Genomic DNA, 17979 nt, shown 5'->3' on the forward strand with positions numbered 1-17979 from the left:
AAAGAATATTTGTATCTGTGTCGTGTCTCAAACGGCATGTTGTAGAAGATTTTCGATTGGGGAAATGGATAAGTTGGAATCATTCAGATGAGTAGAAGTCGTGTAGTTGCGGGCATGGTCCTTCTCGTCTGAAGTTCGCCGAACAACGCTTGCTAAACCCGCATCACGTGATTTATAAGGCCAATCACAACTTGCGATCAGCAGCATATACCGAGTCTCCGTGTTTTTATCTCCGTACGTCCCATTTCCGAGATGCAGCGAACTCTTCAATAGTAAGTATATATGATGGATTCTGTGCTTCCTGGAAATGCATCTTACTTTCGAGGTTTCAACCACCTCCCTCATATCCTCATTTCGAAAGCAACCTCCGGCTATATCCCAATATGATCCCTGAAAACCTTGAATATCAAGAACTTAGTGAGCGCGAGGGCCAGAACTCTGACGCCACCATCTTTATCAAGGAGACTGAGACATCTCCCAATATCGACGAAGCACCCGATGGCGGCCTCCGAGCATGGCTTGTTGCAGCAGGTGGATTCTGCATCTGGTTCTCAGGTCTCGGCTTTGCGAACTCGTTTGGCGTCTTTCAAGAGTACTTCATGACGCACCAGCTCCGTGGAAAATCACCGGCCAACATCGCCTGGATTGGATCTCTCTCAGCTTTCCTTCAGCTCGCAATAGCGGTGATCGCAGGACCGTTATTTGATCGTCATGGCGCATGGGTATTTGGTATATCAGTCTTTACAATAAAGCGAGTTGCTAACTGGCAGTAGATTATCCGACCTGCAGCCATCCTCTTCGTCTTTGGTGTGATGATGCTAAGCCTCTGCTCTGAGTACTGGCAGTTCATGCTTACGCAAGGTGTCCTAATAGGCACCTCCATGGGCTTCCTCATGTTCCCATGCATTGCTGCACTGTCCCAGTACTTCGACAAGAAACGAGCCGCAGCAATGGGCGTGGCGGTGTCTGGATCCTCCGTCGGCGGCATTGTCTTCCCCATCGCATTCTCAAAGCTACTGAACGAGTCGTCGCTGGGCTTTGGATGGACAGTGCGAGTCATGGGATTCGTAATGCTGCCACTCTTGATCTTCTCCTGTGTGGCCATCACCGCTCGCTTGCCACCGAGAACTACCACCTTTTTCATCGGATTGGCATTCAAGGAACTCACCTTCGTCCTCATGATCGTCTCGCTGTTCTTCATGTTTCTAGGCATGTGGACTCCGCTCTTCTTCATTCCGACATATGCCGTCTCCAGAGGTGTGGATGCGGCACTTGCTTCGTATCTGCTGGCGATTGTCAACGGGGCCTCCACGTTTGGTCGCATCATTCCGGGGATCCTAGCAGACAGGTATGGGAAATTGAACATGTTCGGCCTTGGAGGCATAATGACCGGCGTCGTCATCCTATGTATGAATAAGGCGGAAACCACGGCAGCGTTGGTGGTGTATTCGATTGCTTTCGGATTCACTTCTGGGACGATGTAAGTATCTACCCTACCAATTGCTACGGAGATGTGCTAATAGGTATATAAAGAGTCTCTGGAGCTGCTGCAGCCTTCAGTGTCTGTACCAAAGACCCCCGAGATGTTGGTACTTACATGGGAATGGGAATGGCCATTGCCTCTCTTGCAGTCCTGATAGGTCCTCCGGTCAACGGAGCTCTTGTTGCCAAATATGGAGAGTTTCTCGAATTGACCATATTCAGTGGTGTCATGTGCTTGGTGGGTGGTTTCATTGCAATCGCGAGCAAAGCCGCAACTCCGGAAGGTCTTATGGGAAATAGATAGCGTCTGAATGGCGATTGGAACTGTTGGATGGAATTGTGTTAGTAAGACTATGCTTTTAGATAGTTTTTTCCCATTGCCGTTGTTGGAGTGGGACCTGGGAACATAGATGCCTTTGTAATTCAACACTACATTTTTCTCTTAGTACAAATAAGAAATCAAGGAACTGAATCCATTGATAGCACTAATCCCTACCCCTCCTCCTCCACACAGGCAGTACCCAAGATCCTCCGCCGGCGGTTTGGTTGGCTCGGTTGAACGAAGTAACGTATTCCCTCTCGGCAGAGGCTTAGGCTTGAAGCAGCACCGATCCTTGTAAAGGCAGAAATTGCAGTCCTTGCAACTCCGGCAGCGTCCCGAAGTGCCGTCTAGGTATCAACCGCATCAACAAGTTGCGTACGCTAACGCGCGGAGACGTCCATCGAAGTATTCTACTTACCTGACGGACCAGCAGGTCAATTCGCCACGCCATTGCTGTAACTGTCCACCATTATACTGAAGTTATTCCCATCACCATTGTCGTTGCCGTTGTCGACGCTATCGCCATTTGGGCGATTGCTGTCGTCGGTCTGATAGGGATACCGATAAGAAGAACTAGACGTCGGCTTTTTGAAGGGTGGCCAGAGCTGGTCAGGCGTATGGAAGACAAAGTTAGCTTGAGCTACTGGAGAAGCGAAAATGATGGTGCTGAGAGCCAAAAGGAGAGGTAGGATGAGATGTTTCATTTTGAGTGATTCTAGAGGGCGTCGGTGACTGAATGGATAATTTGGACTGCGAGTTCGAGCGAAACAATATTTTGAATGACTTTAGGTTGGCCTCTAAAAGAATATGTGCAAAATTTTGGGGCTTGCGCTGATGTTTGAGTGGCATTAGGATGCTTATTTTGATATTCGGTCGGGAGAAGGCTCTGGACTCTTTTGGACTTTCTGTGGTCCAGCAGTTCTCGAAGTGAACCACAGGAATTCATCACACGCATCACAACGCTTGACCCAGAATGCATTCTCTAGATCGGATACTGGCCTAGTAAGGATTCCTTAGCTCGTGTATACATTACTAACCCCGTCGATAGCTTCACTCTTCTCAATTGATCCCTCGGAAGCTGTAAGACTATTATCCCTGTAATTGCTAGGGTCTCTCATACGGCCCAAAATCAACTTCGCGAATCCTTTCATGGACGTTTTCGAATGTGTGCATGCCGGAAGCTTGAGAAGTAATCAACGGTTTGGACCAGACAAGTCGGGCTGCTGCCTCAGGCAAAGTATCCGTTTCGATCTTCCAAACGTCTGTGATATTTGGCTTTAAATTAAATTGCGTCTCTTCGGGATTCTTGAGAGTTTTGAACTTCATCGATACATCAAGCGGCGGCACAGGAGTGAGGACCTCGGCGTCTTTCTCTACGACCGATGCTGAAGCCTACGTTAGCACATAAGGTGCTCTTTAGTGCAGATCAGACAACTAACCGAGTTTCAAGTATTCACTTCAGGGAGATGATGTGAAAGTAATGGGAAGGTGCTGAGGGCGGAAAAATATCCGGCCCGGAGATGTCTTTTTTAACGTCACCTCGACTTCAACCTCCATCCTTCAACCTTCTCACATTTCGTCTCATCACGTCCTCATCAGATCGCCAACTTCTATCACCAGATCCAGTGCCAGAGGTGCCAGTTTTGTCTTTACTCAGCGCCTTGCCGCTTCACCTAGCACCCAATGCTGCCCCGACCTCTCTAGCGAGCATGGAGTCACCCACGAGCGCGTTGGCTACACGCGCAGCCGGCAGCAAAGCAGACAATAGCTTCACCTGCTTCAATTACTTGCCGCCTGAAATTCGAGTCCACATATGGAAGCTCGCTTTACCAGACCGAGGACGGGTCATACGATTGACGCAGTACCAACATCCCACCGAAGCCAACGCTGTCCCAGGATCATGGCCCAACGTAGCTATGGCAAGCAGGGAGGCCTTCTACGAGACGCTGAACCTATTGAGTACCGGGCTGGATGAACGGAGAAATCCAAGACGTTTAACGTACTTCAACTTCGAGAGGGACGTTATCTGTATTGACAGCTACGTTAAGCAACCAGAGTGCTTACCGGAATTGATGGATGAACGAACTCACTTCAGAGACCCCTCTATTCTCGACCAGGCGGTTGATGCCTATGCGGAGCAGCTCAAAACTTGGCTACGATACCACAAGCAAGGCTTGCAAGTCCTCTTTGTTGTGCGTGCGATCTTCCACAAGCAGGTTGAAAACATACAAAAGGTACTGCTGAAGATTCAAAATCCGGACCATCTTTTCAGTCAGCTTTACTCTCTAGCAGTTAATACCCGATTCAGGAAATTAAAAGTTATCGGCATGGTTCTCGAGGAGCGTTGCAGCTTATACTATCTACTCCACGCGATCGAAGAGCCGGAGCTGAAGAGAATTGTCGAGTGTACGGGCCTGCAGTTTAAAGTCTTCATGGCTGAAGAGGAGGCCAGCTTCCTCTTCGCCTATGGAGGGATGGCCTCGGAGTATAACACAGGTCAGTAATGGCGCCATCATACTAAAGTGATCATGTGAAATAGAATACCACTGAAAAAGGATTTAGATAACACATCGAAGGGCGGAATCGACAGAACCGATATGCCAGAACTACCTCCATATCCAGGTTTAGACTCTAACACTTACCGGGCGCTTGCGGAGTGGATCCTGAATGTCGAATTCAATTGTCTCTACGGGCTGAGGGTCTATGGGTTGCACGGGCGGGAGAAACGGTTGCAGAACCTCGCGGCACTGACTGCCGTATTCGTCTTGCACAAGGTTACTGTCAGACGTTTCATTGAAATGAGCCTTGCAGATCTTCGATCTATCTTGCGAGAGCATTCTCACCGCAGCTGGTATCCGGCACCGTTCCTAGCACATTCGAAACTGAGCTGTGTCATCAACAACACGCAAACTTATTGGACGGATTGACCAAAGCAGGGATCGGTTGAGACGTAGCTATCTTTCATTGTAAGTGCCATGTACTGAGTCCCCTTTTTCGAAATCAGCTAACGCTATACAGGCACTCCATTTAGTTCCAAACATCGCCCCATCTTACCGGCCTTGGGAGTAGTGGAATGCTTGTATGAGGAAGAACTATGCGGCTTACGTTCTGCCCCTTGAGCTCTCTACATTTGTCTTTCCCAATACCCTAAGCATCATTTCACTGTACATGAATTACTGAACGCCACACAGAGCGGCCGGGTCCGGGGATCTGTTCTCCTCACATTAGCGTTCTGTTGTCCGAAAGCTAAACCCGAATAAAGATTTGATCATAACTAAATGGACATAGAAGTTACTCACTCCATCTTTCATCTCAGAGTGCCGCATGCTCACGAATTTGCTGACACACTTGACTCCATTACCACGACCTTTGCTCCCACAACTCAATCTGTACTCCTCATCTCGAATCAGGAGTCTCCCCACCCACTCAGAAACTACTTCAACACACAGCCTACACTGACACTTACGTCGCAATCATCGCTCATCATTGCTTGAAGACGACGACAAGGAATAAATTGAATCCGCTATGCAAACCTCACATACCCCAAAACGCCATGCTCAAACCCGCACCCGTTCCCACTCTTTCAATTCTTCCCACTCTTACCCATCCACTCCCCCCTCCCGCTCCGCTCCGCTCCCTTCCATTCCTCCTACACCCCCCTAACCTTCCGATAACTCGGCGGCCGCCACAACCTCCTTATCCACTTGACCGCATACGGCGGCCCCAAACTGACCCCCGCCACGACCACGACCCTCCACAAAAACGCGCCACTCGCCACAAACCCCAAATCAAAATAATCGCCCAAAAACGGCAGACTAGCGAAAAACACGCCCGCGGTGCCCAGAATACTCAGCCACATGGCCCAGTGCCACGTGATGATCTCAATCGCGACCATGACGAGCTCGTTGAGCACGAGCGCTGTGTAGGAGAGGGCGACCATGCGCGAGAAGCCCGGGCTGCCGACGTCGAGGTCGGTGGAGGGAGGAGGGGTCTGCGAGGTGGCGGGAGCGGGCGTGAGGAACTGGGAGAGGACTTGGATAAGGGAGCCCTGGTAGATGGAGACGAGGACCCAGATGAAGAAGGTGCGGTAGGAGAGGGTGAGGTTGGTGGTGAGCTCGGCGTAGAGCTCCGGGTAGAGGTGCGCGAGAGAGGAGGGGATGTCGGTGTCGAGCACGAGGGAGAAAACGGGGGCCATGGTGTAGACTGTGGAGTAGCCGACGAGGAGCCAGTCCTGTGTGCGAGTGTTAGCGGGGGTTGTCGGGGTGAGATGAGATGGGGTTGGGGGTGGAGGGTGAGAGGATCTGGGGACTTACGCGGTAGAGAGCGTTCGGAGCGAATTTGGTAGCGATGCTGTAGACGGTTTGGCAGACGCTGATGATGAGACCGCGGTGGATGACGAATTGGGCGAGCTTTGCGCTGCGCTTGTAGCTGTTCCGCCCATGCCACACGAGTAGCTTGGTGAGATAGCAGAACTGCTCGATCGAGAAATCGGCAGCTAAGCTGGCTTGGCGTCCTTCTTTCCCCACGATTCCGACGCCAACATCCGCCGCTTGGATCATGGAGACGTCGTTGCCACCGTCGCCGATGCAGCAGATGCGCTTCTTGGTGTGTGCGCGGATGAGTTTCGCGACGTCGGCCTTTTGGGTAGGAGAACAGCGGCACGCGACGACGGTGGGGAGGGTGACGGCGATGGAGATAAATTGCTCGCGGTAGTGCGTCAGCATGAGCGCGAGGGATTCGCCGTCAATTAGCAAACAAGCGTCTGGTTTGCCACGTAAGAAGTCGAGAGAGTCGTGCGCGAGGTCTTTCCGCTTCATTTTCGCGATGGTATGAACGTACTGTCCCCGGGCGACGAGCTTAGAGCTAACAGCGACGCAGCGCGCGGTCTCAACTTTATCACCCGTCAGCATCCAGATCTTGATACCAGCGTTGCGGAGGAGCTCAAGGGACGATTTGACGTCCTTCTGGAGCTTGTCCTCGACCCCAGTGACGCCGAGTAGCTCGAGGTCATTTTCAAGGTAGGCTTTGACGACGTCGGCGAGGGCAGTGTCGCGGTTGTGGAGGGCGAGGGCGGCTTGCGAGTATTTGGACAGGAACTCTTCGTATATGCCAGCGGAGAGCTTTTTCCGGCCAACGACGAGGGTGCGGAGGCCTTCGCGGGCCATGTTGGCGGTTTCTTCGTCAAGCCAGTCGTTGGCGGCAACGATGGTGCTCATGACAGTGTCGGCGCCCTTTTGGTAGAACCAGATGTCGCCGTCGTCTTCTGTGGGTGAGGATGAGGTGCCGGAGCAGAATTTGACAACTATGCCCATACGCTTGCCTTCAGATGTGAAGGGGAATACGTTAAGAATCCTGACACGCACGACAAGTTTCCCTGTCTCGACAGATTGGAGGGCCATGGAGTGTCGGTCACGTTGCAGCAGTCGAAGACCAACAGCCTCAGTCCAGCGAACGATGGCAATCTCATCGGGAGATGAAGCTTGATACGATATGACGGTTTCGCCGTCCTTCTCCTCGGTTGTAGGCGTGACATTATGACACAACGCAAGCGCTAAGACGACATCACGAACACGAGATCCGATTTCCCTTCGCGTTCTTGTAGCAGATGTCAGGGGAGCGACATATGTAGAGGAGGGCGTGATCAATGGGGGAGGAGCTGTGGCGTCACCAGATGGCTGAACGATGAAACTTTGGCGAACGTAGGAGGCCACCTCGTCCATGGCTTCGTTGGCGTAAGAGACGGTACCAACATGTATCTTCTTCATTTCCATTTCTGCGCAAGTGATCAGTAGCTCGAATTGATATGACATTGCATGAAAACATACCGTTCTGCGTCAAAGTTCCAGTTTTGTCACTAAGCAAGTACTCTACCCGACCAAGATCCTCGGGAATCGTGCTCGTGCGCACTACCGTTCCCCGGATCTCTTTGTCGTGTTCAATCAAATAAGCGTAAACAGATTTCCCCATGTCCAGATTGACGCGCAGCCCAACGGGTACGATCGTTGAGAACAAAATCAAGAATCGCATGACGAGGACATACCACTGATTTCCATCTTGGGCGCGAAAGCCGTCGGCTGCAACCAGGATGAACGAGAGACTCAATGTGAGTATACAAAGGATCTTAGTCAAAGAGTTGATCTCGTACTCAAGTAGACCGGTCTTCGACCTTGAGGGAGAGGTAGACAGGGCTTGGCGTGTTTGGGAGCCGGTGTATACCACTACGGCAAGTACCGCACAGCTTGAAGCCACTACCGTATTCGCCCAAAGCGTGCTATCGATGTTCAATGGAGCAGACTTGACTTGTTCAGTGGCTGTGGATGGCCCTCCTTCGTCTCGGCTGATATGTGGGTCATACTCTCGGCGTGACTTTGGGAGCAGCTCGACCGTACCGATAAATTCGTTGACTTTCTTGTCTGGCTTGCCCGCAACAACCCGGAGCCTGGTGTATTCCCCAATGTCGAGAGATTGAGTCAACGGTGATGTGATTCGAAGCTTCCAGTCCGTCTCACCATCCAGCTGATCTGTTCGGATGAAGGCTTCTCCAGTCGGCTCTGGAGCATTCGATGGGGTTTGAGGCTTTTCCAGTGACCCTGAGGCAGCACTAACACCTAAATCCAACAACTCTGGGTGTTCAAACGGGGCGGGCTCGGGGGCAGAGGCGGCAACCTCATTGGAATAACTCTTCAACAACACCATATCGGCCGGGACTCGTTGATCTTTCCCAAGCTTCACGACATCACCGACTTTAAGGTCGCGAGATGGCTTCACTATCTCTTGATAGCTAGATGTCGGCATTCCCGTCGTGGTGGACATGTTTCGTTCCTCGTCCTCAATGTCCGATAGCCGGCGGGCACCCATCCCACTCCTGCCCTTTGGCTTCCGTCCCTTGCCCTTTTTGTCCGAAGTCTTGGTGTTGGCTACGCCATTTCGACTATTATCTTCAAATCGCAAAACCGTGTATCCCTCTGAGTTTGCTTCGGCGTCTCTTCTTCGTCGGGCAATATCGTCGAGGGCTTCCTTTCCGAGTGTGACAGATATAACAAATGCGAGGGGTGCAATATAGGTGGAGAGGTATCCGATCCGTAATGCGGGTATTATCTGAGATAATGCTACAAGCAAGAAATACATGTTGATGAAGAAGGAGAATTCATTGTACAGGGTCCGCGGTAGGAAGCTCCACGGGGTATATTTGGCGTTGGACACCGCGTTTGGAGGGAATCGAGAGGTCTGGAGTTGGCCAACTGCGATGTTCCGGTTTGAGCTGGGATCGTGTTCGTCCTCCGCTTCTTCCTCGTCCTCAGCTGGATGATGGCCCCCCGGTGTCATCGGTCGTGTTTGTGAAGATATGAAGCTCGGCAGACGAAGGGCTGATCCAAGTCTAGCCATAGCGCTCGGATTTCGCGGCGTTCTCCTCCTAACTTGTGAAGAGGAGAGAAGCGGCGCATCGTCGTCCCCGATGGTGCCAGAGCTACCTGCGGAGTTCCTCTGGGTGTCATGGTCGTCCTCGATGAGGCCCCGGAGATCCTCATCATCGTCGTAGCTCGGTGATGCGGTGTTTCTTCTCAATGCTCGCAGTCTGCCAACCCTCAGATTGCGCAGAGGTATCCTTGCCTCCAGCTGATACGGCTTATGTTGCTCCTTCGACGGGCGGCGCGGAGGGGAAGTCGCAGAATTTGAGGATGCAGCGAGGGGATCGAGTTCTTCCAGGTCCAGTTCGAGGTCGGAGTCGCTATCGTCTGGCGCATTTGGCTGGTGGTATTGATGAGGAGCGGACATGGCGGTTCATGAAAGGAGGGTTGCGGCCGGCGCGGAAGAGTCGAGGGAATTAATTATGTACACTAGGCATTCAAGTGAGGCCTGCGTAGACTCAAGAATGTATTCGGACTATCTCGACTCCAGGTTGTGTTCTCTATGCGTGGTGTTTGAGGGTCAAGTGGCTGTAAGAGGGCCCCCAGGCAGCGGTAGATACGGGTAAGCAGCAGCTGCTGGGGTCACCAAGCTTGCGGATGTGCGATGAAGTGTATGTGATATTCAGAGAGGCGTATGGGGCCGTCTTCAATTACGGTGGCGGTGCAATAATTCGGTCGTCGTCGTCCCCGTCGCGGATCAATAGGGTCATCGTCGAGCCACCTTGCTCCTTTCGTCGGCGGCCGGGACGCTTCACCAAGACTCCCGTCACCTCGATCCCAGAGACCACCTTTCTCCCATCCCCTCCGCATGTCTCCCCACGCGCCCTCCACCACTACGCGCCTCTTCTACTAATTCGCGGTTCTTATACGTTGCGCCTAGCATTGCGCGCGACCTGGCCGCTGCTGCTTCTTCTGCCTTCTTGTATTGGTACGTACCCCCCATGGATGGCGCAAGGGATCCCATCATCTCCCCCTTGGCAATCTGTCAACTGCCACGGCTCGAGAGCGCCCTGATATCACCATCACTCCAATACTCTGCAATTACGACCTCACGATCAACTCTACGCATATCCGAGGCACTCTCGTCATAACAGACCGTCGAATGTCGCGTCCACATCTCGGAGCCTACACAACACACCGGACACGATTACGCGCACATGAAGCCGGACTAACGCCCACCGCAGTAATTACATATACCCCTTTCACCGCGTACGATAATTTGCATAATGGGGAGCGACTATGGAGGTCCGGACTTCTCCTACGCCTATGGCGGAACACCCGCATCAGCATCCTGGAACCCAGCCATGCGGCCAGATCACGACGAACAGTCCCCGGTTCCTGAGGAACTACCACCACATCCATCCGGCGCCGTGAAGGAGCCCCTGTCGCAACCCGAGTCGACCCCTGTGATGGACGACGAGCTTCCGGCTGTCAAAGGAGCGGCCCCCGCAGCACCCTTGGCCGTCTTCAATGACGAATCAGCCGTTCACGACGATTTCTTCGGTAGCCAAGGCATCTCAGACAAGACAACACAGGGCAATGGGGTATCTCAAATACAAGCAACGAACGGAAATGAGAATACTCTGGACGCGGAGAGCACCCCGATAACATCAGATAGCGTCGCAAGCCCGATCGAGGTATCTAGAATGGGCCTAGAAGCTACAAATGGGACACACAATGAGGAGAGCATCAGTAATGATGTGGAAGAGGAGCATCTCCCGGCGGAGCATTATGAGCATCAAGGAGACTCAACATTTCTAGAGGACGCCATCCAAGAACATGCCGAGGCCCCGCTGGCCACCCAAGCTGCAACGCCATCGCTTGCAACACCATCAATCGATTGGGGTACATCCGGAGAAGTGTTCGATTTGGGCGGCAAACAGCAGGATGGCCCAGTCGCAAGCCCCGATATTCCTCAAGGGAAAGTCGGAGAAGTGAAGACTCCTGAGATAGACTGGGGGACAACTGAGGACGATGATTTATTTGGTGCTGGAGCAGATCATATCCACGATGCACACAACGACGGTGGCAGCCAGCAAGGCCTCTGGGATCTCGCATTCGATGACGATTTCCTGCCCGAAAATGTGGAGACAGTCCCGCCTTTCGAATTCGAGGACGATCCTGGCTTCCTAGAAGATGAAATGCCTCTGCCAGAACCATCGGTTACGCAATCTGTTCGTCCTGGGTCAAGTTCAGCGAACAAGTATGCTCCAACCGGAGCCCCAGCGCCGAAGCCCAACACGAACCCCTATGGGGTGCAAGCGCCGCAGTTCACGGATTTTTCTCAGATGGACCAGAAGTCGATTCCCTCGCCAGTCACCCCTTTCGAGGCATATGGTCAATCTCCGCAAATACAGCAGCAGCAGCAACCGAGTCGACCCGTATTGCCCAGCTCAGCCCTGAGTTTTGCGGACAAGGCCAAGGGAGGTTATCACTCCCCGTATGATCTTCCAGATGATATTGTCAAGCCCCGAAGAAGAGCAGCTCCACATCACGTTTCCGTCGTACCAGCTGCACACCCAACTCCTCCGCCACCCAGGAGCAGTAGCATGTATTCTAACACTAGTGCCGGTGCTGCACGACCTCCGCCTCACTCGAATATGTCAGCCGCCAGCTTATCACCTCCGTCGTCTAGCCACTCCATGCAACCTCAAATGAATGGACTGAACCCTGCGCCTACCCAACAGCCCCCGCCACCGGCCAAACCGGCTAGTAGCGGCTTCTTTGCGGAATTACCCATTGTCACAAAGCCCAGGCATCATGCTCATGCTCCTCCGTCTGGACGCTACACCCCACAACATGGTATGCCAACACCACCTCCCGGGAACTATGGCCCTCCTCAGCCACCTCCAAACCAGCGGACAGATTCGTGGGCCTCGCAAGGCTCTCAGGCTCAATCTGCGCCGCTGATAGCCCAATTACAAGCACCTGAGAGACTACCCGCCTTCCCAGATTTGGGCACGTCTCCTACTCGGTCGAACAGCCTCCCAGTACCACCTCCGGCGCCTATAGCGCCATCTCGGTATTCCCCAGCCCCACCTTCTGCTCACGGGGCTGGCTCCCGTTACTCTCCTGCACCTCCCACAGCTGCCCCTTCAGTACCAAGATATTCTCCTGCGCCCCCTTCGCAAGGTCCTCCAGCTCCTACACATGCCCGATATGCGTCGGATCCAACAGGGCCGCCAAGGCCACATCCGCAACCGTTCGCACCGCGCACATCCAGCCCTCTCGCGTTTCACACGGTGCCGCAAGATCAAGCCGATCAAGGCCATCCTCCTAGTCAGCATGCTACTCCCGAGCAAGGCCATCATACCATGCATTCGGAATCGGCTGTTCCTAGGGCTATCTTCAGACAGCCTCTAGCAGAAGTTAGTGAAATCGAGGAACGGGATCCCAGTCAAGCACTTTTCGAGGCTCAATCAAGACCGCCAATGACAGCCAGATCAGCAACACCGCCTATGAGAAGTAGCCCGTCTTCCACCGTTGGATCGCCAAGAAAACGAACGAATTACACGCCGCAATATCAACCAGGGCAACCTCAACCAGGGCAGCCCCCACAAAGCGCTATTATGTCACCGCCCAGGCGGTCTCAAACTATATCTCCGAGTGCAACAATGAAGAACCCTATGCTTGTACGCGCTAATATAGAACGACGGGCATCAGTACACGACCTTACTGTTCAGACTGCTGGCCCAACAACGCAAAACATGGCTTCGATCATTCCTCATAGACGTCAATTCTCTCGTGATTTTGACTTTATCCAGCCCACAGACGAGCGTGCGGCCGATCCTCTGCAACGATGGAAAGGCCATCCAATTTTCCAATGGGGAGTGGGAGGCACTGTCGTCACCAGCTTCCCCAAGTACGTTCCGCGATACGGGACCGGGAGTGCATCCCCGATGATGAAAGCCAATGCTGGTGAGGTCAGAATCCAAAGTGTGAAGGAAGCTTGTCCACTTTCGGAAGACATTGCAAAATTCCCAGGCCCTCTCAAAGCGAAGAGCAAAAAGAAGGATGTTTCGACGTGGCTGACTGGAAAAATCGGCGCTTTCGAGACCGACTTTAAGAACCCCGCCGTGGAACGTGCGATGAGCCCTGAAGAGCTGAAACGCTTCGAAGAGAAAATCTTGCTATGGAAAGTCATGCAAATCCTTGTCGACAATGACGGGCTTTTGGAAGGAAATCCAACCGTCGAACAAGCCGTCCGGAAAGTGCTCTCTCCTCACGGTGTAGAGGACTCATCAGAGCCACCAACTCCTTCATACTCCACTGCTGCAGATATAGTAGGACGAGCACGATCGGCATCAACAAACGTTCAAGCTGAGCCAATTGATCCTAAGGCGGTTGATGAGCTTCGAACTCTTCTCACAAGGGGAGACCGCGAGAAGGCTGTATGGCATGCTGTTGACCAGCGACTGTGGGCTCATGCCATGCTCTTGTCGTCTACTCTCGACAAGTCGGTCTGGAAGCAGGTTGTACAAGAGTTTGTCCGAAACGAGGTGAAGAAAATCGGCGGAAATACCCAGGCTTTGGCGGTGCTCTATGAAGTATTTGCCGGAAACTGGGAGGACTGTATCGACGAACTTGTCCCCGCTTCGGCGAGGGCAGGTTTCCAAATGATGAGCACCGATGCAAATGGCGCTCCCAGGAATGCACTTCAGGGCCTTGACCGATGGCAGGAGTCTCTCCTCCTTATCCTCAGCAACCGAAGCGAAGGAGACGTGCAGGCACTACTCTCCCTTGGAAGGTTGCTGGCTGGATACGGTCGCATCGAAGCAGCTCACATTTGCTTCATCTTTGGCCGATCTACCGCCTACTTCGGAGGCCTCGACGATCCTCAGTCCGATCTAGTGCTCGTAGGAGCAGATCATCGGGCTAATCCCGAGAGCATTGGAAAAGACTTGGAGCCTCTCATGCTGACGGAGATTTACGAATATGCCCTTTCATTACACGCTTCGAGTGCCGCTATTGTACCACACCTCCAAAACTTCAAACTCGCCCACGCTTTTACTTTGGCTGAGTTTGGTTATCGCAACGAAGCGCAACATTACTGCGACGCCATCGGCGCTGCTATCAAGGCTACTACGAGAGTCTCGCCTTACTACAACAATAGCTTCATCATGCTTCTCGAAGACTTGACCAAGCGGCTATCGCATTCTCCTAAGGATGGGTCATCGTCTTGGATCTCCAAACCAAGCATGGATAAGGTCTCTGGATCCTTCTTTGCGAAATTCACTAGCTTCGTCGCTGGTGACGAGAGCGATGCCGTGTCGAACCATTCTGGAAACGGTCCTGCGGAAGTCGGTCCCTTTGCTAGGATTGGTGGAAACACACCCACGATTAGCCCAGTACATTCCAATGCCGATATTTATGGAACCTATGGCACATACCCTGGTGCGCCTCCTTCGGCCGGACTGCCAAACTCCAGATATGCTCCAGGAGCTTCCGCTGCACCTCGAGGGTCCTCGGAGCAGCCTAGATCTCGTTATGATCCTCAAGCTCAATCGCCATACCAGGGCAGTCGACCATTGATGGAATCTTCGGACGGTTCCCAAGGTTTCAGACGCGCTTCTGAAAATTATATGCTTCCCCCCCAACTAGGCAATGCACACACGCCGGGTGTTATGGCCCCGCCTCAACGCGCACCGATGCCTCGCTCGCAGTCTCTGTATTCGCCGGATGCTCCCGAAGTCACATCTATGCATACACCGTACGCGAATCCGTATCAGCCTGCTCCGTTAGCAGAAGAGACCGAACCTAGCTCCGGCTATCAGCCCCTCCAACAGCATTCAGGTCCACCATCAGGCGACCGACCCCCACCTGGCTACGAATCCCCCTCCGTGGGTTATGAGCCTCCCGCCAGCTCCTACAAACCACCCACCGGCTCCTACGAACCACCCACATACGAGCCCTACCAACCCGACGCTGAATCCGCCCCTCCCGTCCTCGAAAAGAAGAAGTCCTTCATGGATGACGACGAAGACGACGAGATCGTCCGTCGCGCCGCTGAACTCAAAAGGCAACAGAAAGCCGAAGCCGACAAAAAAGCCGACGAAGCATTCCGCAAAGCCGCTGAAGCCGACGCCGCGAAAGACAAGAAAGGCGCGCAAAAGGGAGGCTGGATCTCCGGCTGGTTTAAGAAAGACCCCAATGCTGCCCCCGCGCCTATCAAGGCCAAGCTCGGCGAGGAGAACAGCTTCGTCTACGACGCCGATCTGGGCAAATGGGTCAACAAGAAAGCTGGCGGGAGCGAGACGGCTTCCGCGGCCAGGGCCACCCCGCCTCCGCCGAAGAGCGGACCCCCGTCTAGGAGTGTCAGTGGGAACAGCGTCGCTGCGAATCATGCGCTTGGCCAGCTTGGCTCGAGCTTGCCGCATAGCTATTCTGCGCCGGGCTCGCGCCCACCTACCTCCACGCCTAATCAGAGGAGCTCGAGTATGCCGCCGCCGTCTGCGCCAGGGAGTCGCGCGGGGACGCCGGCGCGAGTGGGCACACCTGGGGCGGAGGGCGAAGGGTCGATGCTGCCGCCTACGCTCATGCCGCCGAGTCTGCCAGCTGGGAGTGGACCACCGTCTCGGCCAGGCACAGGCATGAGCACAGCGAGTAGTATCGAGGATTTGATCGGCGCGCCGCAGGCCAGAGCGGGCGGGACGGTGAAGAGGAACAAGAAGAAGGGGGGAAGGTATATTGATGTTATGGCACAGGGGTCGTGAATAGCATATTTTGGAGGTTGAGGAGAGTTGAGTTGGGTATAGGCGTTCTGGCATCTGTGTTCCTGGGTCCTGGGTGCGGGTGTGGGATTATACCTCCCTCCCTTTGCCTAGGAGGTCGTTTTTTGTTATCATCACTCATCATGGGTTGGGGACTGTTGTATGAAAAGTTTCCTTTTTCCTCTATTCAGGTTTCTTTCAATTCGCGGCGTGTGCTCGATGCCGCGGCTGCGCAGCTATTGCTCTTACTAAACTCTTTGTGGTCACACTCGCTCGCTTGTTGAAGGGGTGAGGATTGGCTCTGTATTATACTCTTCATTCTTTCATCAAAGCAGATTGGAAAGGGCCTGGGGATTCGGTGGGCGGGATCTGGGGCATAGATTTAATATTGATTGAGATGTTTGTGGTGTCTACTTTCTTCGTTTTTGAAGGTGTCCGTGTTGCTCGTGACACTGCTCAAGGTCCGATGTCGAAGTGCTCTGTCGATGGCATATGGCCTTCTCTGGACGCCTGAGGTGTCACGTTCCGGTGTCGCACTCACGTGCCTGTCATGTCCCTGCCAAGGATTGCATTTCTTCTGGGTATAAAACGCCGTCCTCAACATCTCTCTGAGAACTATCAGGGGGAGGACTCGGGGTTTCAAAGGAGACACTATTGTCAATGCGATGGTGGTAGAGGGTGGTCTGGCGAGACCGTTGAAAACCGTTGGGACATCCGGTGATGGCTGTCTAGTTCTTCGAAACCAGACTACAAAGCGCGCAAAACTAAGCCTCGGCAGTTGACGTGGTGGGAGGAGTGGGGAAGTGGATCAAAAACGCCGAAGAGAGATGCGTGCGGTGGGTGTGGTTGTGCAAAAACAGACTTTGTGATCGACTTATGGTGGGAGAGGGTAGTGGTCGGAAAATCGAGCGAGGCTGAACGCAATGGCTGTGGCTGCGGTTGTTTAACAGTGCAGAGACACAGAGGCCATGGTGGGAGGGGGTGTGGTTCAAACACGCACATGCTGCTACTTCTATGGGCTGTGGGGTTGTGCACACGGCCGTGAGCTACTCAAGCATGGAAGGAGGGTAGAAGCAGTGCAAAATACCGCTGAGACCCCATGATGGTGTCGTCTGGGGAACTGCGTGGCACAAGGGGGTAGGTGATGATGGAGAGCGTGCTCAATTACTGATGGTAAGGCCAACGAAAGAGGAAGGATGGTCTCCTTTAGCATTTTCTAGCGACAAGGGGAGAATCTTGGTGAGATGTGGGAGCCCTTCCAAAAGAAGTGGAGGGGAGCATCATCAAACCTATCCGTTGTCCCAGCACTCTCCAACTTCCACTCTCCATGGAATTCAAGCTATAGCGGTATTGAACTCACTTCCCACGCCCCAGACATCGGCGGGGGCGACTTAGGCAGTTGAATGCCCGCGCACTCCATGAGAAGCTATTTTGGGCGTCTTGATGTACACCCAATATCCTTCGATCTCTGGGCTTGAAAGAATGATAGATGGGTGCGACGTTTTATAATCTGGCAAAGGTCGGAAAGGGGTTCACATGGATTCGGCGAAGGCAGGTGCTTTTACCTTCTCCTAAGCGTGGATGGGCTAGCCTTCCGGAGATGGAATGATCCGGCGGCCGAGAGGTGGGTATATAAACTTCTTCTCTGCTCGCTGGAGTTCTTTTTCATAGTCGAGGAGGGAACGGGAAAAGCTCAAGAATTGGGATCAACTGCCAGGGCGACTGGTACCCATGGAGTGCTTCAAAAAATCGTTGGTGCAATCTACGATGGCTTGCGGGGCAGGTGTCAATTCGACGAGCAGTTAATGATTATGGTTGTGGTTGCGTGGGAAGGTGGTTGGAAATGTCTCCGCACTGCTGTGTATTGGTGGTGCTCATTACTTCCATACTTTGATTATCTCCTGTGATTAGAGACTAATTTGGGAATAATAGGCGCATAAAGTTAATTTAGAGCATCATCGTCCTCAAAGCACTTCCACTCTTCCATGAGGTGAATGTCGTAGCGATGTTGAAACTATTACCCAGGTAACCCCATACAGTCCTCATGCAGTCCTCA

At 53.1% G+C, this 17979-nt stretch overlaps 4 protein-coding genes across 4 annotated transcripts; 3 read left to right on the forward strand and 1 right to left on the reverse strand.

The window, feature by feature from the left end:
• The first annotated feature begins 321 nt into the window (after positions 1–321).
• BDZ99DRAFT_569884 (monocarboxylate permease-like protein) lies at positions 322–1919 on the forward strand. Its single transcript, XM_033727936.1, has 3 exons — positions 322–722; positions 774–1480; positions 1534–1919. Exons 1-3 carry the CDS (start codon positions 384–386, stop codon positions 1784–1786), a joined length of 1299 nt encoding a protein of 432 aa, XP_033578910.1. The 5' UTR covers positions 322–383; the 3' UTR covers positions 1787–1919.
• Positions 1920–3216: 1297 nt separating this feature from the next.
• Positions 3217–4368, forward strand: BDZ99DRAFT_284149 (uncharacterized protein). Its single transcript, XM_033714027.1, has one exon. The coding sequence runs from the start codon at positions 3325–3327 to the stop codon at positions 4306–4308; it is 984 nt and encodes a 327-aa protein (XP_033578911.1). The 5' UTR covers positions 3217–3324; the 3' UTR covers positions 4309–4368.
• Positions 4369–5453: 1085 nt separating this feature from the next.
• On the reverse strand, positions 5454–9580 carry BDZ99DRAFT_475428 (phospholipid-translocating P-type ATPase; the record flags this gene model as incomplete). The annotated part of the gene is made up of 3 exons (XM_033721984.1): positions 5454–6035; positions 6118–7577; positions 7630–9580. The coding sequence occupies 3 exons, from the start codon at positions 9578–9580 to the stop codon at positions 5454–5456; spliced, it is 3993 nt and encodes a 1330-aa protein (XP_033578912.1).
• A 442-nt stretch (positions 9581–10022) lies between these two features.
• BDZ99DRAFT_284183 (uncharacterized protein) lies at positions 10023–16383 on the forward strand. Its single transcript, XM_033714028.1, has 2 exons — positions 10023–10141; positions 10398–16383. The coding sequence occupies exon 2, from the start codon at positions 10440–10442 to the stop codon at positions 15924–15926; it is 5487 nt and encodes a 1828-aa protein (XP_033578913.1). The 5' UTR covers positions 10023–10141; positions 10398–10439; the 3' UTR covers positions 15927–16383.
• The last annotated feature ends 1596 nt before the right edge of the window (positions 16384–17979 follow it).

This window comes from Mytilinidion resinicola (assembly GCF_010093595.1).
Source record: "Mytilinidion resinicola strain CBS 304.34 unplaced genomic scaffold BDZ99scaffold_7, whole genome shotgun sequence".
NCBI classification, from domain to species: Eukaryota; Fungi; Ascomycota; class Dothideomycetes; order Mytilinidiales; family Mytilinidiaceae; genus Mytilinidion; species Mytilinidion resinicola.